The sequence below is a fragment of the Nanorana parkeri genome, unplaced genomic scaffold, assembly GCF_000935625.1.
Source record: "Nanorana parkeri isolate BGI_ZX_2015 unplaced genomic scaffold, ASM93562v1 scaffold1563, whole genome shotgun sequence".
NCBI classification, from domain to species: Eukaryota; Metazoa; Chordata; class Amphibia; order Anura; family Dicroglossidae; genus Nanorana; species Nanorana parkeri.
This window is the reverse complement of record NW_017307831.1, coordinates 186942-210936: the sequence shown is the minus strand read 5'-3', so window position 1 is coordinate 210936 and position 23995 is coordinate 186942. Positions and strand designations below refer to the sequence as shown.

The 23995-nt window shown below is 43.3% G+C and overlaps 4 protein-coding genes across 4 annotated transcripts; 1 reads left to right on the top strand and 3 right to left on the bottom strand.

Moving 5' to 3' along the window:
• Window positions 1-329: 329 nt before the first annotated feature.
• Window positions 330-658, bottom strand: LOC108798833 (histone H4-like). Its single transcript, XM_018570633.1, has one exon. It carries the CDS (start codon window positions 644-646, stop codon window positions 335-337), a length of 312 nt encoding a protein of 103 aa, XP_018426135.1. The 5' UTR covers window positions 647-658; the 3' UTR covers window positions 330-334.
• A 2121-nt stretch (window positions 659-2779) lies between these two features.
• LOC108798824 (histone H3-like) lies at window positions 2780-22393 on the top strand. The gene is made up of 2 exons (XM_018570623.1): window positions 2780-3140; window positions 22029-22393. The coding sequence occupies exons 1-2, from the start codon at window positions 2790-2792 to the stop codon at window positions 22338-22340; spliced, it is 663 nt and encodes a 220-aa protein (XP_018426125.1). The 5' UTR covers window positions 2780-2789; the 3' UTR covers window positions 22341-22393.
• Window positions 4482-20266, bottom strand: LOC108798823 (histone H1B-like). The gene is made up of 2 exons (XM_018570622.1): window positions 20261-20266; window positions 4482-5174 (listed from the first exon to the last, which is right to left on the bottom strand). Exon 2 carries the CDS (start codon window positions 5142-5144, stop codon window positions 4482-4484), a length of 663 nt encoding a protein of 220 aa, XP_018426124.1. The 5' UTR covers window positions 5145-5174; window positions 20261-20266.
• Window positions 16655-17127, bottom strand: LOC108798826 (histone H2B-like). The gene has a single exon (XM_018570625.1). It carries the CDS (start codon window positions 17087-17089, stop codon window positions 16655-16657), a length of 435 nt encoding a protein of 144 aa, XP_018426127.1. The 5' UTR covers window positions 17090-17127.
• Window positions 22394-23995: the final 1602 nt, after the last annotated feature.

The window sequence follows — 23995 nt, the reverse complement described above, 5'->3', positions numbered from 1 at the left end:
CGGTAGCTCCAACAGGGTGGAGTCACTGGAGTGAAAGGTGAGCCGCGGACGGTGCAGGGTGTAACACGGACTGCGGGAGCTAAAATGTCTGCGGAGTGTAACAGGTGAGAGAAAGCTGGGGGACGGGGTGAGCACATATTATGGGAATATAAATGAATCGGCTGTAAATATCTAAGCACTCCTATAATCTATTCCCGGCTGGCAAAACAGAAGCCCAATTTATAAAATAAATGACAAAGCAGAGATTAGATAACTCAGGTTACAGCCCTTTCTATGAGAAGGTGGGTGGCCCTGAAAAGGGCCTTTGGGTATATGAAACGGGCAGAATTACTGTTTAACCTCCGAACCCGTAGAGAGTGCGCCCCTGGCGTTTGAGAGCATAGACGACATCCATGGCGGTGACGGGCTTCCTCTTGGCGTGCTCGGTGTAGGTGACGGCATCGCGGATGACATTCTCCAGGAAAACCTTCAGCACTCCGCGGGTCTCCTCATAGATGAGTCCGGAGATGCGCTTGACACCCCCTCTGCGGGCCAAACGTCGGATGGCGGGTTTCGTGATGCCCTGGATGTTGTCCCGGAGCACCTTCCTGTGCCGCTTAGCGCCTCCTTTCCCCAGACCCTTCCCGCCTTTGCCACGACCAGACATAATTACTCTTCGTTCTGCTGCGACAAATTAAACTGCTGCTGACTGGTCGCCTTTCTTTTATAGAGCCTGAGCGGACCTGATGGAAAACTTCCTATGAGAAGGGCGGAGTTAATGTTATTCGTCACACATAATTCATTTGTACTTGTTTTTAAGGCTTTTAAACATTCTGCAACCTTTTATATTCTGCAGCCTTTTAAGTAAAGGGGGAAAACGCATCTCCAGGAGGATTATATATATATATATATATATAACATTTTCTTTTTTTTCTAAAATAATTTGACACATTTAGAGGCTGAGTTCTACTTATGAAGAGGAAGCTGATCTGTTTCTCCAGATGCGTAGTGTTTACTGTATTGTTACAATTTCTAGTTCTAATTTCTAGCGGAGATGTAAATATTTGAGGGAAAAAAACAACCCTGGTTATGAAATGCGGAAAACGAATCTGTATCTGCTACATGTACATATCTGATGGAACAGTAAAATAAATATCGGTCAGTTACGTGTTCAGATCTTCCATTGCAATGAACACTTTGTAGGAAATAATCAATTAGGAAATGATCTGTAATATGTTATTTCACTATCGCCTGCTGTATGTAGTAATACGATTGATTCTGAAATCTGAATAATAAAAACAAGTTTGCTGTTTTCCAGTAACAATCGTATTTTTTCTCTTATGATTCCTGACTAAAAAATACAAATGTGATCGTCTCTATATTAAAATATTTATTTAAAGATTCTCTCCGTTTTCCGGGTCGGATTTGGCGTTATAACCGGCTGATTATTTGTCTGTAACGTTCTATAGAAAAACGGCGGGAGGTTTGAAAGTAGCAATGTGAAATCTGATCCAATCACTGTTATAGGCGTTCCCTTCAACAGCCAGTAAAATCCTCTGTACTCATAAAGGGAAACAAAACATACATCTAAGTTCTGTTTTCTTGTCAGTTCTGAGGCTGTTTCATCGGAGAATCAAATGTTTTTGATTTAAAAAAATAAATAAATGACATGAATATAATGTGAGGAAGGAGAATTCTGAGAGGAAACAATACGATCATGACATTGTAGATCTTCCAGGACCCCGCTACAGAGGCGATGTATCATGTGACCACCAGGTGGCAGTGTTGTTCCTCCATAGAGGAGACATTGGAGTCTTGTATTTGTATTGTATCCATATGTAACTGATGTAAGAACTTGCTCAGATTTTATATCAATGTTACATCTATAAACAATTGTAACAGTGTCTGCTAAGGGAAAAACAAACACTCGATTTGCCTGGCACGTGGAGGTAAATGCTTTGGGCACCATGTATTACTATTTAACCTCTAAAGTAACCTCATTCAACCAGGGTGCCTTCTGGCTTCTTGATGTAGCAGCAACATTTTCACAAAGCATTTCTATGGTGCAGAGATGGCAGACTGCCAGCATCATGCAGATGAGCGACTGGAATCCAGGGAGTGTGTGATACATTCTGAAAGAGATGGAAGTTTGCTCATTTCCAGGCGTGTGCTACTTCCTTGCATCTGTTACACATTGGACATTGGAGCGGTGTCTTGGATCTTATCCGGATGGAACTGATCCAACTTGCTGAGTTCAACATTTCTAAACAGTAAATCCGTGAACAATCCAACAGGTGTCAGGAGTCCATTAGAAGTGTGAAGGCACTGGAAGTGGGCAATTTAATTCAGCAGTTGGGAGATACACGGGAATCAGTAATTGGATTTTGAAGCAAAATTTCGGATTGATTGAGAAGATGGAAGTTTGTGAAATGTTACAAGAAAGCTAATTGAAGTCTATTGTGAACGAATCTACTTATTCTTATAAAGTGCAGTCATCTATAGGACAGATAACTCATTATTATTATCTGTTTATTAATCTGTTCTTTTTATGTAGAACTCAGAGCATTGTGTGATGTGGAGTGACGTCACAATAACGTTATGTATAAACAGAAATACAACGGGCTACTCAACTACCTCACAGAACGGACACATTTAGGCGGGTATTTTGAAAAATGTCGCTTTGTTAATTCAACCAATCATGAAAAGAGGCGGGAATATACTATCCAATTAGAGGGTTTGGATTGTGTATAAAAAGCGCTGAAGAGCGGCAGTGTTTTATATTCTTTGCTTCAGTGAAGAGTTGAGTAGAGATGGCGAGAACTAAGCAGACAGCCCGGAAGTCTACCGGCGGGAAAGCTCCCCGCAAGCAGCTGGCCACCAAAGCTGCACGCAAGAGTGCCCCGGCCACCGGCGGAGTCAAGAAGCCTCACCGTTACAGGCCCGGCACTGTGGCTCTCCGAGAGATCCGACGCTACCAGAAATCCACCGAGCTGCTCATCCGAAAGCTGCCCTTCCAGCGCCTCGTCCGCGAGATCGCCCAGGACTTCAAGACCGACCTGCGCTTCCAGAGCTCGGCCGTCATGGCTCTGCAGGAGGCCAGCGAGGCTTATCTCGTAGGACTCTTCGAGGACACAAACCTCTGCGCCATCCACGCCAAAAGGGTCACCATCATGCCCAAAGACATCCAGCTGGCCCGCAGGATCCGAGGAGAGAGGGCATAAGAGGAGACCCCGCCATCATCAGCCCCATTACACAACACAACGGCTCTTTTCAGAGCCACCACATTTTCTGATAAAAGAGCTGTGTACAGTATGTTGTCGGCGAGTATTGTAGAAACACATTTTTTTCTTTTTTATTATACCCGTAATATCAGCAGAGCTCCTCTGTACTGCTGCTCTGGGCTCAGCTCACTTCTACATTTCTTACCTTCACAGCTGTGGAAATAATAAATCTGAGCAGCAAAAATGTTCTAGAAACAAATCCATAACAAAAGTAACGTTTCACACTTCCGGTGTATAGAAGACACCTTTTTCTATTAGATCTCTGCTATTCCTTCATGTTTCATTCTTACAGAGACATAGATGAAAGAAGTTGCACATTGGCAGTCTTGGTGCTTCAGTGTGTAGTGCTCTCATTTTGGGAAGATACATTGATGTCGCTCTGTAGAGATTTGTGAATTTCTGATTATTAGGAGGTTAAGACCTGAGGAATGAGCAGCAAACTAAAACATGGGATGCACCATGAAGCTTCCTGATGTCCTGGACTATCACCTCCGGTACCACATCAGAGAACTCTGCTAAATATCAGATATTGGAGAAAGGAATTATTCTTTTTTTGATGGGGAATCTGGGAAAACTGCGAAGTCTCTGTTTACTGATTTAGCAGACCCTTATTCACCCGCCAGATGGTTGATAATGAATCCTTTTGCTATAATTTCAAAGTAATGCAATTTCGGCGGGTAATTTAAATCTGTCCGGCTCCACCAATCACAGTTGTGGTTGTGGCTAGCCAATGGAAGTGTCATACCATTATACAATACTTCTGAAATGCAGTCGGAAGTGGTTTGCCTCCAGTTCATTTAACACTTAGAGGATGTGTCTTTCGATCACTAGCAGTAGTTTCTTTATAATGTTCAAGTGACGCTCTTGGTGTTTATTGCATTTTCTGTGTAAATTGCTTTTAGCGCGAGAACATAGAAGAGACAGAAGGCGCTGTGCAGGAATTCTATAAGATTTCATTTTCAACCTCTCCAACCCGCAGATCACAGCAGACAAGTTGAGGGCACTGGAAAGATCCCGAATAGATTCTCCGATCTACAGGATCACTTGGTTTTCAGATCTCTGTCAGTTGTGATAAATTATAAATGTATGCATCATAAGGAGATCGTGCAGGCAAAGGTAACATTAAAGATCGAGGTGTATGTATGTGGAGCTCGTTTGGGAGAAGGTGGGTGGCTCTGAGAAGAGCCTTTGGGGTGTGTAGGAGATGAGATAAGCTCCGTCTTATCTCTTCTTGGGAGCAGCCCTCTTGGGCTTGGCTGCCTTCTTAGCCGGACTCTTGGCTGTCTTGGGCCTCGGCGCCTTCTTAGCCGGGCTCTTTGCTACTTTTTTGGGCTTGGCTGCCGCTTTGGGCTTCTTTGGGCTCTTTTTGGCAGCAGCCGGTTTCTTTGCCGCCGGCTTCTTGGGACTCTTGGCTTTGCTCGGGGCTTTCTTGGCCGCCGGCTTCTTCTTGGGGGACTTGGCGGCTGCTGGTTTCCTGGGTTTGGCGGCAGCTGCTGGCTTCTTCACCTTTTTGGCCACCGCCTTGTCTTTGCTCTCCTGCTTCTTGTTGATCTTGAAGGATCCGGAGGCTCCGCTGCCTTTGACTTGCTGTAAGCTCCCCTTAGTGACCAAAGCCTTGAGGGCGATCTTCAGTCGGCTGTTGTTCTTGTCCACATCGTATCCTGCGGCGGCCAGAGCCTTCTTGAGGGCGGGCAGGGAGACCCCGCTGCGCTCTTTGGAAGCGGCCACGGCTTTTAGGATGAGATCGGACACGCTGGGACCGGCCGGCTTCTTACTGACTTTCTTGGCTCCTCCGGCTGCTGCTGCCGCCTTCTTGGTCGGCTTCTTCTTGGCGGCGGGCTCCGCTGGAGGAGAGGCGGCCGGGGCGATCTCAGTCTCTGTCATGATTCTAGAAACAGTCGTACAAAACGATAACTGTTACGCTCGGCCCACTCTGCCTTTATATAGTTTCGTTCTGAGCTGCTATTGGTTGGTCCTGAGCTAGCAGCTTGTCCTGCTATTGGTCCCTCATCTGACACGCCCACTGACTAACACTCTGCAGTTGGGGAATCTTCTCTCTCATGTTGTGTTTCCCTCATACAGAGAAAAACGACTTTTATCTGAAATAGAACGATGTCCGATCTTCATTGGGGACCCGATCTGATCGCTGGACTGTCACTTATCGGGGTGTCACTTACAGCTGTCAAGAGCTGCTGAGGAGGCTGAGCACAGAGGCGGCAAAGCCAAGCATCCTCCTGAGTGGGGGTCACATTCTTCCTTCTACCTTGTTTTAGAGACGAATAATAAACATGAAATCATCTTGTCACATCTCCCACTAGAATGATCTTCACATGAGATGAGTGAAGAGTGATCATCAGGAAACATTTCCCTATAATACACAACTCTAGCCATCTATAGGTGAGGAGAAGGAGCCTGGAACAAAAACATCAGGCGGTGACATGATGAGAGCCTTGTGTTATGTGATGGGGAGATATCACTGTAGATACAGATATCACTGTAGATACAATGTGTCTGCTGAGTATACAATGTCATGTTATACCATTTTTTGGGGACACATAGAGCTTTCTTTTGGTGGTATTTAATCACCACTGGGTTTTTTTTTATTTTTTACTATATTAAGAAAAAATTATCGAATTTAAAAAAAAACAAAGTTTTCCCCTATATTAAATGATAAAACATTTATTATTACCCATTTTATGGTAAAATATAAAAGGCGGGGTCACGTCGGGTAAAAAGACACCAAACATGTCAAGCCTTAAAATTACGCGCACGCAACCTCAAGAGACTACAATACACAAAACTGGCCATAGGCAACGCTTTAAAAGCTTTTACAGCTCATCAGTTTAGTGTGATCAGTGATTGATAGCCCTAAAATTATTGCTCTCACTCCGACGTTCACGGCTATATGTAAGATGTGTAGCGCAATTGTTGTTTTCGCGCGCTGGTGCACCGGATTCGTATTTTCATTTTATGTGCGTAAACGTGTGGGGGACTTAAAAATTTGGGGTTTTTTTTGTGACTTTTATTTATTTATTTTACTCTTTATGTTTTTTTTACACTTATTGTTATTGCTAATACATAGGTGGATAACAATCCCCCTATATAATAGCAAAGGCACACTGCTAGGTCCACTTTATTGAGACATTAGGGGTCTCCTAGACCCCTAATGTCACCTGGAGACCCCAATATAAGCTTCGTCTCTCTGGCAATAGCAGCCAGATGACTGACAGGTGAATGCGGAAGTGATTTAGTACACATCACTTCTGCATTCACAGCATGGAGGGAGGTCAGCAAGGAGGAAGATGCTGACCTCCCTCCCATCTTACCTCCTGACACCCTCCCGAGCTGCCCCCGGGCCGCAGATGGGGCAGCGGATCCCGGGATTGAAGGTGAGGGGTCACACAGCCAGCACATGGAAGGCTATAGAACCGACGATCGTGTGTATGTGAAACAGAAGGTAATGGCTCTTTGCATTGGACGGGTTTCTTCTGCACGTGCGCGCAGAAAATAATGCCATCTCACGACGGCAACCCGCAAATGCGAGTCCGCCGTCCATCCATTTTTTTGCAACGGGCCGACGGCAAGCGGTTGTTATTAATAAATACATAAACTAAAAAAAATAAAGAAATGAACACACCATACACCAGGGATTTTTCTTTTCATATGTCTTACAGGCCAGCATTTGATATACACAAAATATTCTATTTAAAGGTTTGGGGGGTGTCTTTGGACTTGGAATTAAAAAAAAAAAAAAAAATCCGGCTTCCTTAATGGGACTTCCTGTATTGGTATTCGGTATCGGCGAGAACTGAAAAAAGAATATCGGTACTCGTACTCAATACCGAAAAAACGGTATTGGTGCATCCCTAATTATTACAAACTATATATATATATATATAGTATCTCACAGAAGTGAGTACACCCCTCACATTTTTATAAATATTTTACTATATCATTTAAAACAGAAGAAATGACACTTTGCTACAATGTAAAGTAGTGAGTGTACAGCTTGTATTGTATATCAGTGTACATTTGCTGTCCCCTCAAAATAACTCAACACACAGCCATTAATGTCTAAACCGCTGGCAACAAAAGTGAGTACATCCCTCATCCACCTAACCAAACGCCCAGTGTCTGCAACCCCCCTCTGCCAATCCCTGCACTGGCTTCCAATAGCCCAAAGGATACAATTCAAAATATTAACAACCATTAATAATAATAATAATAATAATAATACCCAACATTGGTTCTAGGCTAGTGATGAGCCGAACACCCCCCTGTACGGTTCATATTCGGACTTTCGAACATGGGAAAAGTTATAATTTGAACTCAAACTAGAGTCCCCCTAAAATTCCCAACCAGATCCTTGAGGGGGGAATCCAGCCCCTCCCCTGTCACGGCAGAGAGCTGTGACAGGATCAAGAGGTGAGCGAACGCCGGTATGTGTTCACTCACTTCCCGATCTACTGAGCCGACCTGTGACAGTCTCATTGTCACAGGTCGGCTAGAACTATGAGGTGAGTGAAAAGCACTCACCTCATAGTTCTCCTTTAAAGTTTTAAAAAAGAGGCCAGACTTTTGTAAAAATCCTTTATTTAAAAAAACAAAAAACAAAAGTCTTTTATTATTTTTCGTTCATCGTCATGGACAACACTGGAGCATCACAAGCTCCAGCGTGGTCCATGACGACTCAAAAAAAAAAATAATACAAGAAAAAAATAAATAGAAATAACAATTTAAAAAAAAATGATGCACACCGAAGTGTCCGCTTGCGACAAACTCCCGTTTCAGAATAGCAGTCTGACAAATGCCGGCAAAATATAAACAATTGGGTGGAGCAAGCGGTGACAGCTAGCTAGCTCCGCCCATCTGTTTACAGTTGTACGGCATCAGACAGGTGAGCCATGATTGGGCAAAGTCATCATTACTCTGCCCAATCACGGCTCTAACAGAGTACCGTGCCCGAACAGCCCGACGAACGCCTTGACAGTTTGTGTGTTCGGCCAACTGCCAATGTTCGAGTCATACTCTTGCTGGACTCGATCATCGAGCCCATGCCTAATAACCACCATATATGACCGTAAGAACCCAATTTACCACATTCTTTAAAACAATACGGGGAATGATGCAGCACACCTGCACTACGCTAGCACGATTTGTTGATTAACCATATTTGGGTCCATTTCTCATTCACCATTGAAACCCCAAATCCTCTTCCTGTTTGGATAGAAAGGCAGGGTTTTAAGCGGGGGAGGGTGTCACAAAATTAGAATAGAGAAGGGAGATCAGACCCTGACAATCTGGGTCATCCCTACATTTACATTCAAATGGGGTCAATATATGAGACTTATGGGGTCCAAGTGTTTTAGAAATAAATCCCATGATCTGTAGATATCTAAAAATGTGGTATTTGATTATGTTCTTTTAGGTATTAAAATAATGTAATACCTGTATAAGATTGGAATTTTCCATAGCGGCTTAGGTCGTGTTTAACCCAAGAATCAAAGGCCTTAGGCAACTCCATTGCCAGCTAGAGGGATGGATTATAAAGATAAGAAAGCATAGGCAAGTTGGAGAATTCTGCCAAACGTGGGATTCCTAAAGGCAAATAGAGTGAGCAGTGACGGAAATGGAAATAGTGAGTCTACTCTTAGGGGGAAGCCAGAATATATTATCCATATGGATAGGATAAAGAAATTCAGCCCAAGGTGAACCCACCGTGTTCCACATGTTGCATGATATTTCACAAGATAGCTAATTTGGGCTGCGTAAGAAATAAGTATTATTTATTTGTTAAGAGTGTCATTTTCACTGCAGTTATTCTTCTAAGCCCGGAAAGGTTAAATCCACACCATGCGGAAAGTAAGAACCTAAGTTTGGCAAACATGGGAGGGTAGTTGTCCTCATACAAGGTATCATACAAATTTGTTACATGGATCACTAGGTAGGAATGGTAGTGGACCACCATTGGAAGTGAAAGTTCTCTTGTAAAGTGGAAAGTATATGCAAAGGCAGAGAAATGTTAAGGGCCAGAGATTTACAGTGGTTTATAGAGAGACCAGACAAGGACATACAATTGTTGAGAATATGCATAAGTTTGGGCAATTATATTAAGGGGTTGGAGGGGAAAAGCAAGGCATCATCCACAGAGAGGCATAGCGTATGATGGGTACCAGGGCAAGACAAGCCCATTACATTGGTGTTAGTGTGAATCAATTGAGTTAAAGGTTTGATAGCAAGGGAGAAAAGAAAGAGGAAATCCTTGTCTTGTGCCTTGTTGAATTGGAAACAGTGAAGACTAAAAACCAGAATATCAGTGGATGAAGCAGACTAGTATGTTTTCCTCCTTTCCACCTTCTTCTCTCTTTTGCTTTCACCACCTGCAGGGTGAAAATGAATAACATATTTGGCTGATAGATAAACGTGGCTGAAACAATATACTACGTATACTATACATAGAGGGATGAGGAAAGATTGGTGCGTGGGGTTCCCCCTCAAAGTCATACTAGGCCATTAGGGTCTGGTAATTTTAAGGAGGAACCCACCCCCAAAAATGGGGGAAAAAGATGTGGGGTCCCCCCTAAAATTCCCAAGCAGACCCTACATCTGAGCACAGGCCTGGCAGGGCAGTAAAGTATGAAAGGGGGTGGGGGGGCTCCCTACCATACCAGGCCACATGGCCTCGGCACTGGGAAGGTGCTTTTCCACGGTCATGCTGATGGGGACAAGGGCCTCTTCGCAACATGCCTTGGGGCGTTTGTTGTCGGGGTGCGGGCATTGTGGCTTATTCACATCACAGTACCCCTTTAACTGCCTCCGGGCCGGACGTAGTAGAAAAACAGCCTGGCCCGGAGCTCTCTAGATCTGAGCGGGCGTCTTTAGACGTCCACTCAGACACGCCCCCTCGCGCGCGCGAGCGGGGAATTGCCGTTTTTTTAAAAACAGGCAGCGATGCCTGATTCCATGCAAGCGATCCGCCGGCTTTAGAGCCAGCGGATCGCGTGTATGGGGTGCCGATCGGGTGCCCCCCCTGCCGTTGTCCCGCTGATCGCGGGCTCCGCTGTGCCGGTGTCAGCTTCTTTTGGGGGTTCCTAGGTGACATTAGGGGTCTTGGAGACCCTTGATGTCTCCATGAAGAGGACCTGTCACATATTTTGCTATCACATAGGGGGGTTTTATTAGCCCCCGTATGTGATAGCAATAAAGTTTAGTGGGGAGAAAAAAAATGTAAGTCACCCCCCCAAATTTAAAGTTACACATAAAAAAGAATAACATAACAAATTTTTTTTTTAAAGTCCCCACCCATACATACACGCATGCAAACATGCGTTGGGGGCGCATACGTGCAAAAAAGACGATTGCGCCCATTACGCCGCACATGTTACATATCGCCGCGAACGTCACAGTGAGAGCAATAAGTCTAGGGCCATCAATCACTGATAACACTAAGACCCCGTTCACATCTAGCGACTTATCGCGCGATTTCCCCTGCGATATCGCGCATTTTTGCAACGCGATATTGCGAGAAGTCGCCGGCTAATGATAGGCAATGGAGCTGTCTTAGCTCCATGTCGCGCGTCGCTAGTCGCTGTCGCAAGTCGCTTCTACCGCAAGTCGCTTATAGACCCTTTTTTCGGCGGATTTTGCGCGATTTTGTTTTTTTCTATGGAGCCCGGCGGAGAAGGTCGCGCTAACGTCGCTGGATCGTCGCTGGAACGCCGCCCCGAAAGTCGTGCTATGCCGGCCACTGCAAAGGTATGTCGCTACATGTGAATGGGGCCTAAACTGATGAGCGGTAAAAGCTTTTAAAGTGTCGCCTATGGCCAATTTTGGGTATGGTAGTTTTCTGCGATTTTGCGTGTGCGCGCAATTTTAAAGCTTGACATGTTTGGTGTCTATTTACCCGACGTAAAGCAAAACAAACGACAAACGCACTCAACAATTTGTTACCAGTTGTACAGTAAGGTGCACACGAAATGGGCTTTGAACCTCTGTCATTGTCCTTAGTGGTGAGACAAGTTGTTTTACATGCTAGTTTGTGAGTGTGCCATGATGCCTTTCTACTGTTCTATTTACCCGACGTGACCCCGTCTTTTATATTTTACCAAAAAACTGGTTAATAATAAATGTTTCCTAACATAATGTAAAAAAAAACTTTTTTTTTTCAACATTTTCTGTAATTGTTCCTAATTATAATAAAAAATAAAAACCCCAGTGGTGATTAAATATCACCAAAATAAAGCTCTATCTGTCCCTAAAAAATGGTGTAAAATTCATTTCAGTACAGCGTTGCATGACGGAATAAACATCAGTCAAAGTATCGCAGCGCTGAATACTGAAAAATGGCCTGGCCAGGAAGCCACCTGGTCTTGAAGTGGTTAATAAAGGGGCACCCAGGTGAGGCCCCCTTTTCTGCTCCCAAGTGACAGCTGGTTCCGCCCAACTGTTTACAGTTGTAACAGGAGAGCCATGATTGGTCAAAGTCATCATGATTTTGCCCAATCATGGCTCTCACAGTTTTCTGTGCCCTGATTGGGCAAACTCTTGCACCTGACCTGCACGAACTGCCGATGATCGAGTCAAACTCATGTTCGGCACCAACATCGAGCCCATCATTCCTTGTATTTATGTATTTATTTCTGCGCTAAATAAGTGAACTTAAAGTGATAAAGTGATGGAAGAGCTGCTGCGCAATAGACAACTAAGTCCAGTCGTTGATTTGACTAGATGTGCAGCGCTAATCATATAAGCAACCAGTGTGTGAAATAAACTACATGATGGCCTAAATCCGGGTATGTGTCTAATATTTAACTACTAATTATCCAACCGTGGTTGGTTGTGAGCAAATTGTCAACCTCAATGTGTCTAAATCATTCTATAATTCAGGGCTATATCATGCCCAGACAACATGTGTCAAACTTAAAGTCATAACAGATGTGAGTGATCAATAAACACTTGGATTGTGAAAAATTGGAGTTACGTACCTGGTAACTCTGTTTCTAGGAACCTTCCAGGACAGCATTAGAGAGATAGGCTCCTCCCACAGGAAACAGGAAACACATCACCCACACCTAGAATAAAAAGAGTACCAGCCTAGCACACTTCAGTTAAAACATAAGAACCGAAGGATACCACATCACTAACTCCGTCTCATGGAAGATGTACACATACAGAATTTATACATATGTATATATATACGTCAATCTCACAAAGTACGGCATCTCGCAGCAAGCCACACCATTAATTGGGTGGGAATCCCTGCTGTCCTGGAAGGTTCCTAGAAACAGAGTTACCAGGTACGTAACTCCAATTTTCTCTAGTCACCTTCCAGGACAGCATTAGAGAGGATAAACGAGCACCATACTTACAATTCAGGGCGGGACCACGGCTTGCAGTACTTTCCTTCCGAAAGCCTGATCTTGGCTTGACGTCAGATCCACTCTATAGTGTTTGACGAATGTAGCGAAACTGGACCAGGTTGCTGCTCTGCAAATTTGATCTGGGGTAGCCCCCGCTCTTTCAGCCCAGGAGGCGGCCAAGGCCCTTGTGGAGTGTGCCGTCACCTGCTGTGGTGTTTTCAGATTTTGTAGATCATATGCTTGGTGTATAGCCATTTTGATCCACATCCCTATGGAGCTCTTAGATGCTCTTAGCCCCGACTTAGGACCAGAAAACAGCACAAACAAATTATTGGACTTCCGAATCTCCTTGGTCTTGTCCAGGTATTCCAATACGCATCGACGTACGTATTGGAACGTGCGTCGATGACCATGGCCACTAGGAGCGCCGTTTTTAACGTTAAGGTCTTCAGTGAACATTCACCTATTGGCTCATAAGGGGTTCGTAAGAAACCCCGTAGGACCACCGACAGGTCCCAAGTTGGGAAATGATTGGTACTTGGGGGCTTTGCCCTGGCTACCGCTTTAAGGAATCTCTTGATCAGTGGTTCTTCTGCCAGCCTGTGTTCTAAAAAAGTAGACAGAGCTGCAATCTGCACTTTGAGGGTACTACATGACAAGTTCTTTTCTACGCCATCCTGTAGAAATTCCAGCACTGAAACTACTTTAGTGAGTTCCCCGTGATTACCGTCTGCCCTCCATGTAGAATACACTTTCCACACCTTGATGTATATCGCCAATGTGGAAGGCTTCCTACTTGATATGAGGGTGGAGACCACCCTGTCCGACAGACCTTTCCCTAACAGCAGGTCCCTCTCAGAAACCAGGCTGTTAGGGTCAAATAGTCTAGGCGTGGATGAAGCGCCGATCCCTGCCAAAGTAGATCCTCCTTGATTGGGAGTCTCCAAGGCGGTTTTATGCTCAATTTTTGTAGAGGCCCGAACCATGGCCTTTTTGGCCAGAAAGGGGCGATCAGGATAAGTAAAGCTATGTCCTCCATCACCTTCTTGATGACTCCTGGAATCAACCCTATTGGAGGAAAAGCGTAAAGCAGCTGGGGACCCCAGGGGTGTAATAACGCATCCACCCCTAAGGTCCCCTCCTCCCAAACCAGCGAAAAAAACGGGCTCACTTTAATGTTGGTTTTTGAGGCGAAGAAATCCACTTGCGGCATCCCCCACCTTTCTTGACCCTCGCACCCGGAAGTGACGTCAGACGCCCGCGCCGCGCGGCGAGCGTCACTTCCGCCTTTACAGCCCGTCTCCTCCCTCCCCCTCTCTCCACGAGGGCCGCCGCACTGCACGCCTCCAGCGGTCGACCGACTCCACACAGAGACCAGGGGATGCCGCTGTGGCCACCACCGAATCATCCAGCAGGATCAGGTAGGAGCGCCACACGCAGTACTTGAGGCAGGGGTTTAAGGACTAGAGGAACTCCTCTGAGTCCACTACACCAACAGGCTGGTTGTCCTGCATACACTTATGCCGGGAAACCATAGGCAATTTATTTTGGACAGTTGGGGCTGTCCTGGAAGCCCCCCTCCATAGGTACCCCAGGTCCACTGACCCTCTGCTGTACCATGTTGGGGGGAAGCCCCTGCTCACTAGCACATAGGCCTAGGAAAAAAATAACAAACGTTACGATGTCCTGCTCGGCCGGAGGAAACACAAAATAACTGAAGTGTGCTAGGCTGGTACTCTTTTTATTCTAGGTGTGGGTGATGTGTTTCCTGTTTCCGGTGGGAGGAGCCTATCTCTCTAATGCTGTCCTGGAAGGTGACTAGAGAAAAATACATAACTTAATTATGCATCCGTAAACCCAATATCCCTTTACTTAATAATAATGAAACACTGTGAATAGATCCGGTCCTTGGCCCCCCACTGGAGGAATGCTGCCGCATCTTCCTCTGGTGAGAACTCTTATGTTTTTAAATATGAAGCTATTGAAGATGAAGATATTGTTTTTTATATGAAGCTATGTGTGTGTTTTTTAATGAGTGTGTTATATGTGTGTGTTTCATTACATGTGTGATGTGTGTATTTTTTTTTTTTTTTTATGAGTGTGTGATATGTGTGTTTCATTACCTGTGATGTGTGTATTTTTTTTTTAATGAGTGTGTGATATGTGTGTTTCATTACCTGTGATGTGTGTATTTTTTTTTTAATGAGTGTGTGATATGTGTGTTTCATTACCTGTGATGTGTGTATAATTTTTTTAATGAGTGTGTGATATGTGTGTATTTCATTACATGTGTGTGATGTGTGTGAGTTTTAAAGTGTGTGTAATGTGTGTGTATAAATATTTGAATATGTGGGTTTCCCTATTTTGCCTAAGCAGTGATGCTGAACATTTTTTAAAACCCCAGCACCAAACTGCAAGGCAATACTAAAGTTATTTTCAGTGTTGGCACTTTGAGATAAATAAATTGATTTTGCGTTGCAGTTTGGGAACTCTAGTTCAAAAACATTCGCCATCACTATGCCAGTCTGACAGCAGCACAGATGAGGGCCCAGAGGTAGCAGGGAGGGGCCATAGATACAGGGATGGCGGACCTACCGCCCCTGTGGCTACACAAGGGCTCGAGGCTGGGAGACCCACTGAGATCTGGCCCTGGGCCCCCCACTGGAAGAATGCTGCCTGCATCTCCCCTGGTGAGAACTCTTTTGTTTTTAAAGTTTATGGACACTGATAAGAAAATGTATCATGTATATTGGCAGATTGGGTTGTGTTATATTTTATGCATATCTGCTGTAAATTAGTCAGATTATATATTTGGTGTTGTTTGTAATAGATGTGCAGGACAAAACATTTTTGGTTCAGAGGAAACAAATTAAAATGAAAAACATTGTAATTTGTTTTGTCAAAGGAAACATGTTTTATTGCCGTTTCAAAACCGCATAGAGAAACTGCAGATCGAGCGACGGCCATGTAGGCCGCCAGCGTGTTCTGCGCGTGGAGTATATTTGGAGTAATCCTTGGTATACACCAAGATGGCGGAACTTGAAGATGCAGGCGCTGCCATCTTGGTGAATACTCCAAAGTGGCGGTGTGCATGCACAGAACACGCTGGCGGCCGATATAGCCACTGCTCCTTTATGCAGCTGGTGCTTGTATAAGGGGACCCCTATGTTGTCAGTCCGCCCCTGATGTATGCATTTATATCCTGAGAACTTGCAAGGCTACCTCATGTGTCTCCCGCAATGCTTAAGTATTCCCCCCTCTGCCTTTCACTTCTGAGAACAAGAGAAACCAACACTCCCAATAGACAATTTATATTCAGTAGCGTGGGCAGCAGAAATAATGATTTGCACTCTTTGTTAGTGATTTGCTTAATTTCAGTTTGACAATCAGTGACAGGCACTTTAGGGATAGACAGGACTGGATTTGTAAGTCTTTTTATGCTTGAAAATATTATCCAGTGACTTAAGAGGTTACATCTAAATACTGTACATGGTGTTCCAAGCATTCACCTCAATGCTCCAGACAAATATAGATTTGTTTCACTTTGTAGACACCGTTACAAGTGTTTAAAGATGTAACATTTGTATCAGCACTCAGCAAGTCCTTATATCAGTTACATATGGATACAATACAGATACATGACTCCAATGTCTCCTCTATGGAGGAACAACACTGCCACCTGCCGGTCACATGATGCATCGGCTCTGTACGGGGATCCGGGAAGATCTACTATGTCATCGGATTGTTCCCTTTCAGAATGTCCCCTCCAAAGACTAGATCTGTGTACTGTATGTGTACGGCGTAGAATGGGTTAAAGTGGGACCAATTCAGTATGAGCGGAGAAAATAAGGAAACTAATAAACAAGCGTATAATCTGACGCATCAGCCGCTATTGTATGTTGTGTATACAACAAGGGTTCGTTAGTTTTACCTGGAAGGTATTAGACAAATCAGATCACAGCTCAGTTGGTGAAGTGTTGGGTGGCTCTTAGAAGAGCCTTTGGGTCTTGTTTTTGGGTAGTGCCATGTTGATATTTACTTGGCGCTGGTGTACTTGGTGACGGCCTTGGTGCCCTCGGAGACGGCGTGCTTGGCCAGCTCTCCGGGCAGGAGGAGTCGGATGGCGGTCTGGATCTCCCGGGAGGTGATGGTGGAGCGCTTGTTGTAATGAGCCAGGCGGGAAGCCTCGTTGGCGATGCGCTCGAAGATGTCATTGACGAAGGAGTTCATGATGCCCATGGCCTTGGAGGAGATGCCGGTGTCGGGGTGGACCTGCTTGAGCACCTTGTACACGTAGATGGCATAACTCTCCTTCCTGGTCTTCCTCCGCTTCTTGCCGTCCTTCTTCTGAGTCTTGGCTACGGCTTTCTTGGAGCCCTTCTTGGCCGCCGGGGCAGACTTGGCTGGTTCAGGCATGATCTCCGATTCTCTCCGTTCTGTGCAGGAAATGTGTGCTGGAGCCGCCCTCATGTGCTGCTTATATAGCCGGGCTATGCAAATGAGACCTGATCCCTCCTCATTGTTCTATTGGACAATTGAGTCATGTGATGAGGTATGCTGAAATACATTCCTTTCCGTTTATTTGGTTCGAACCAAACCTGAAGATTTAAGAGCTTGTAACTTGGATTTAGTTGCACGTTACAATCAAACACTCACATGTGTATTACAAAAACAATGTGAATGTTTCCCGCAAAATAGAAATGAACATTTTACATATTTCAGAACAGAATTGCTCCTATTGGCTAAGACAGACAACACCACAATCCTGATTGGTTTGAATTAAATAGCTCCTTTAAAATACCCGCCGGAGTTATTTCACTTTTCTATTAAAAACAAAGTTCGTTATGCCGCCAAATCCGAATCTATTGGTAATGAAGATGATGATTATCGTTATTGATTATTGATGATTGATAGCAGAAGCCTTGATGGGAATTAAATGAGTAAGTCAATTGTGAGAACACATTCGACGTTTCTCACACTTTGTAATCATTGTTTTTTGTTTCTCTATTTTCCCCTCATTGATACAAATGTATCTTATACTCTTTCAGCATTTTCTTATAATTGTGTCTACCCGGCCAGAATAACACTCCAGGTTCTTGCTGTAGTCACAATCTAAGCCGGACACAATGTTGGATGTGACTTTATATTGATGTGATACATTCCACCTATTAAGCTGTATACAGTCAGACAATTCTTGAATCATTATACTGTGACCCCCAACCCTTGACCTTCCTGTGGGGCTTAGCACCCCCTTTCCCCAGACCCTACCCTCCTTTACAGACTGTTTCCACATGTTGGAAGTATCCAATCTACTAGCAATTATAACACGTGTCACGTGACTCTGAACCCTCCAGGATTGAAGTGATTGTCTATATTCAATAACACTAATGGGGGAGATGGTGGTCAGGTATTCCTGTGATTTTGGAGAGAGAATACAGAGTTCCAAAAACTTGAAAACAATCTTATAGTCCCACATAATACGTAGAAGATCACCAATATATCCACATTGTCTCCAACATAGTGGTGATACATCTGGGGAGAATTGAGCCAATTTCTATGGAGTCATATACCAGTTATGGAGGATTGTGATAGAATGGTCTACACATTTAGAACCTGAGTAGCTCAATGTGATTGCCTTCTGCCATTGGTCTATGGGAAACTATTGTCTACTATCCCTCTTCTAATTGAGGATAAATATAAATGTAAAGCTCATACTTTTATCATGTCAATAGGAATTAAAATAGGAAATAATCCTCTTTTATTATTAAATAAATAAAGGGAGAGAATAAATTAAATAAATAGAGGGATAGATAAAGTAGAACATGACTTGTTATAGGACTTCATCTGTAACACTTATGGGACAGATTAGACAGTGACGCCAGTGGAGGAGGTAAAAGCAGACTTGTCCTACCCAACCGCTGACATCCAGATTGGGTCCAAGGCTCGAAAAGGCGGATAATGGAAGTGGTAAAAGAAGATGAGAAGAATACTGATTATAAATTACAAGGACTATTCGCCAGGATGTTATAGAAGATATGAAAGTCTGACATTGTGGAAATAAAACGGAGTTAGACAATGTAGCTGCTAATAAAAAAGCTTCCATAGTAAGATTAGAAACGAAGGATTTCTCAGTATAAATACACAGTTTAGTAGTATTGACTGACCCAGTATTGTAATTGGTCTAATAAGGTTGGTAAATTATAGTCATGCACTATTGGGATACCCGGTCATGATGTTCATCAATGTTTTACCAAATTAGAATCTGACACTCTACATCTTTTTCCCTTCCAGGTGTAGGAACGAATGACAGAAGTAAGAGTTTAACATACTATTGTGAGATCGAAATAGGGAGAGTTCTAACATAATGTAGAATTTTGGTTAGAATCATCATTATACACACCACTACATGGCCTGTCCTCCAGAGTTCGCATTGGTATATAGATCTCAAATCTTGTTTGGCAGAAGACAATAACGGTACAAAGTTCACAATATACAACTTGTCTATAGGATAAGTATGTTGAATACCTAAATATGGGATAGACAAGGGGTTCCCAATGGTAAGAACATGATTTTGAATGTGAGTAGGAAGGTTAGCAGGCATACCCAAATGTAAGATACAAGATATAGGAATATTTATTGTATAATAGGACACATCCCCAATGTTCTTAATAATAGCTTGTACAGCATGGAGTGAAAGCAAGGGATCAGTCAGAAAAAAAGAACACCATCAGCGAATAGGCCATTTTTGTGTGAATATCCAATAATGGTCCCTCCACCAATAGAGTGGTTCTCTCTAATTGCTATACCAAAAGACTCCATCACCAAGGAGAAGAGCAAGGGGTAGAAGGCAGATAGGAATGCCATAGCAGCAGAATGTATATAACAAGAAAAGGCAAAATATCGGGGAACATGAGATAGAAATCCCCAATGCACTCTATTGAATGACTTCTCCACGTCTAAGGCCAACAACAGAGAAGACATATGATGAGTCTGAAGATATCTAATGACATTGATCAGACGTCTAGTATCATCTAATGATTGTCTAGATTTCTCAGAACCTATTTTATCCGGGACAATAATATGAGGAGTAATGGTTACAAGACTATTTGCAAAAAGGTTTAAATATATTTTGATATCTGTATTTAATAAGGATTTGGCTCTAAATTGTTGAGGATGGCCAGGAGCTTTAACAGGTTTCGGCAGAGTCATTATAGCTTGCAACATCTTTTTTGGAAAAACTACTAAGGGGGGCTGCGATGTGGGCATTAGGGAATGATTTCTCTGTAACAGTTTGGAAGTATTCAGCAGAGAAACCATCTATACCACGTGATGTATTATTAGTAAGGGATTCAATAGCCAATCTTACTTCTAGTTTAGAGACTGCTGCGTTAGATTGTTGCATTTTAAAATATTCCGGGAATATTATGGACACTTAAAATGCCTTTATATAGATTGTTGGGAAGGTTGAGTGATAGAAGAATCATCCTGTAAGTTATATAAAGCACTATAGTAATCTTTAAAGGCATTGGCGAATGGCGATGTCTTTAGGAGGAGAAGACTTAGTAATGGGATGTTGCACAGAGACATTGCATTGAAGATTTTCTGCCTTGGGAAGCGATGAGATTACCCGCCTTGTTAGACTGAGAATAATTCAGTATTCTAGATCTTTGGAGAATCGACTTATGGTTCTGAAGGAGTAAACGTTGTAGTTCTCTCCTACAAGCCAAAAGGTCAGCGGCTACAGAGCGAGAGAAAGATCGTTTATTAATGGCCTCCAAGCTGGTGATAGGACTTCAAGAATCTGTTCATTTCTGTGATTTGCGTTTTTTTTCTCTCTTGAAACTATTTGGATTAAAGGGCCTCTAATGTATGCCTGATGAGCACACCAGAATTAGTTCATTGGATACAAATGTTTGTGTGAGTAAAAATGGGCGCACTATTACGTCATAGGGTTGTATTTGGGATAACTGGATCCTTGAATAGAAATAGCGGCCTGATCTGACCATGTAATAGAATGGAGAGATGCTGCAGAAATATGTTGTAAGCGCCACTTGTACACTAGAAACAAACCGATTCTGGAATACGATGTGTGAGAGGTGGGATAGAAAGTCCAATCTTTTTTCAGCCAAGTGCAGACATCTCCGTGCATCACATCGGTCAGAGCTTTGGATTTGGGTAGAGAGACACCCAAAGAGCGGTCTATAATGGAATGAAAGTCTCCACAAACGAACGGGTGGCCTTTATAAATCACCTCAACTTTCTTAAAATATTTTGATAAACAAAAGCCAATAAAGGGACTGGAAATATTGTATTTGGAGGCTGTAGGTGTTCTCAAGGAGACGCATAACATGAGACTGCTGGAGATCACTGATTATTCTACCCCCTTTTATAAATGACTGCTCCCTACAGTCTCTCTAACAATTCCCTGTGACACAATTGATATTTCTCTCCATTGTAAAAGATCAGATTGGGGAGAAATGGCCAGACAATTGTAAGTTAGTGTAAAAGGAATAAACCAAACTGTGTAATTACTAGAAGACGTTCTGTTGTATTCTATTCTGTGTTGTGATGCTTCCTCAAACTAGTGAGCCAAGAAAAATCATATCTGCTGGGCCCCAAAGATCACATAATAGGGGCCAAAGTTGGGCTTCGGAGATGTAGGATATCTGTAGACAGTCTCTCTGGGTCTAGTCAGTGGAGATGATATATAACAATGAATGAGACAGAACACAAGAAGTATTATTAATGGATTCACTGAGAATTCTCCTCCTCACATAACTGTATCACATGACACTGAATGGAATAGGTCACTTTTGGAATCCCCCCTTTATATAGAAGTCACTGTGTTTACCTTTATGATTTCTTACATATCAGAGTATAATACGATATATAATACAATATTCTGATTTTAAAGCTTGGAGTGAAGTGATAAACCAACAAACACCAAACAACACAATAAAGAACATGATTGATTTTGAGTACGTTACGTTATGTATTATACAAAATGTGTGGAACTGTGTAATGTTTCATCCTAGAATCACCTCATCTTATGACAGGAGACAGCGGAGGTCCATAGAAGTCCTTCTAATAATAATCAAAATGTTGGATTACATTATAATCTCTAATAGAAGGTTACAATTTGCCGGATACACTAAACGGCTTTATTAAACCCCAACAAAATCTTTCTCTAAAGGAGAAAATAATGAGCGGGAATTTCAAACTTAGTAACGGCTAAATGTTGGGCTAATTCCCGCCTAGAGAGGCGGAGCATTCTCGGCTCCTCACGGACACGCCTCCTAACCCTTCCCCTCTCAGTTCCCTATGAGGTCCGCATGTCAAGTATAAAAGGAAGAGCCAGGGCTGAGTTTTTCTGTAGTTAGTCTTTGTCTGACTAAGAAAGAGGATAAAGATGTCTGGTCGCGGTAAAGGTGGGAAGGGTCTGGGGAAAGGAGGCGCTAAGCGGCACAGGAAGGTGCTCCGGGACAACATCCAGGGCATCACCAAACCCGCCATCCGACGTTTGGCCCGCAGAGGGGGTGTCAAGCGCATCTCCGGACTCATCTATGAGGAGACCCGCGGAGTGCTCAAGGTTTTCCTGGAGAATGTCATCCGCGATGCCGTCACCTACACCGAGCACGCCAAGAGGAAGACCGTCACCGCCATGGATGTCGTCTATGCTCTCAAACGCCAGGGGCGCACTCTCTACGGATTCGGGGGTTAAATCCTAATTACACTCCGATCACTTATTCCATCTACACAAAGGTCCTTCTCGGGGCCACCCACCTTCTCATACAAAGAGCTGTAACCTGCTGACTATTTCTGGTTATGGGGGTTTCCGCAGTACGTGTAAGAAGTAGAATGTATTGGGCGACTGTTCGATCTTCTCTTCCTATAATATGCATATTGGTAGTCGCTGATCAGTCTGTAGATTGGGGAAGCCTCGTATAACCTGCCAGCAGAGGCTGAACCTTTACAATGTGTACAATCCGATATCTATTAATAAACTCCTGCAGCGCCCCCCTGAGTCAGATCTGTGGCATGCTTTCCCTCACACTTATCTTGTACTCTAGAACATTCTACACGTTTTCTCTCCGTCGCATACAAATTATAGTGGCCCATTTTATTTTTTAAAGTCCTGTTATCTGTGAATTGGTATCTCAGCGAAATCTAAGACGACTGTCTATTTCAAAAGTTCGCAGATAGAAGTAGGTGCTTGGAGGTAGATGGAGGGAAATCCTCCTGTACTGAATCCGGTATATGGAAGAGCAGAGGATCAAATAGGAGGGGTCTGTAGGGAACATGTCCAGCCTGTGATGGGATCATCTTTATAAGAAGAAAGTCTCGATGGAACATTTGAATCTGATTCCGAACAAGACAAAAAAAAGCAGCAACGTGAGCTTAGGAAAAATCGAGGAATTTTCCGGCCTCGGATGAGTCTGAAGAGGGAAAAAAACGCTCTGCCAGGCTGTGTCTTCTACAGAGTGAAATGACAATTTCCCCGATAGAGGAAACAATCGTATCCATTGTCCCCCCTTTGTGGACACAAATTGTTTATAGATGTAACATTTGTATCAGCACTCAGCAAGTCCTTATATCAGTTACATATGGATACAATACAGATACATGACTCCAATGTCTCCTCTATGGAGGGACAACACTGCCACCTGGTGGTCACATGATGCATCGGCTCTGTACTGAGATCTGTGAAGATCTACAATGTCATCGGATTGTTTCCTCTCAGAACGACATTAGAGTTCCCAGTGCAGTCCAAATGGTGAACACTTGTTATACAATTCTACATGTTTATAAGGGTTTTTTCCTCAGAATATTGTATATAAAATTGTAAAAATTAAGATTTTCCATTCCCCTCCCCCTCTATATTCCTGTAGATATCTGAGCCCTCTATATGTGTTGCGAATTCTGACTAATAGTAAAGAAATATAAATGTTTATTATACTGAAATAGGTTGTAGGAAAATCACATGCAAGATAAGTCATGTCAATTGCAGCGTGACAATTCTAAATGCAACAGAGTAATTTTCCTTTAACCGAAAAAAAAAACTAATATTAATAGCATGATTTATTTACTATTATTGTGTTCTGAGAGTAATTTCCATTCCAAAGAGAAACTAAATGGTGGGACTTCTTTACTCTTCACTAAAAGAACAAATATCCTTTTGGGTAGTAGAAGAGTAAACCGATCAGTTTTATTTCGGCAGCTTTCCCCTCACTTCCTGTCCTGTAGACTCAATATGAAATGTAAGGATATCTTTCCAATGTGAGACAATGTATTACAGAAAAACAAAGTCTCCTCAATGGATGCCCCCCCCCCCCCCCTTTTCCTTTTGTGGGGCAAATCAATTATGTTTATATTCCC

Excerpts from the sequence above, each read along its gene's own strand:
- LOC108798823 (XM_018570622.1), bottom strand. The coding sequence starts at position 5,144 with ATGACAGAGACTGAGATCGCCCCGGCCGCCTCTCCTCCAGCGGAGCCC.
- LOC108798833 (XM_018570633.1), bottom strand. The coding sequence starts at position 646 with ATGTCTGGTCGTGGCAAAGGCGGGAAGGGTCTGGGGAAAGGAGGCGCT.
- LOC108798824 (XM_018570623.1), top strand. The coding sequence starts at position 2,790 with ATGGCGAGAACTAAGCAGACAGCCCGGAAGTCTACCGGCGGGAAAGCT. Across the intron at positions 3,141-22,028 it reads GCGCCATCCACGCCAAAAGG|ATGTCTGGTCGCGGTAAAGG; the intron begins GTCACCATCATG and ends AAGAGGATAAAG.
- LOC108798826 (XM_018570625.1), bottom strand. The coding sequence starts at position 17,089 with ATGAGGGCGGCTCCAGCACACATTTCCTGCACAGAACGGAGAGAATCG.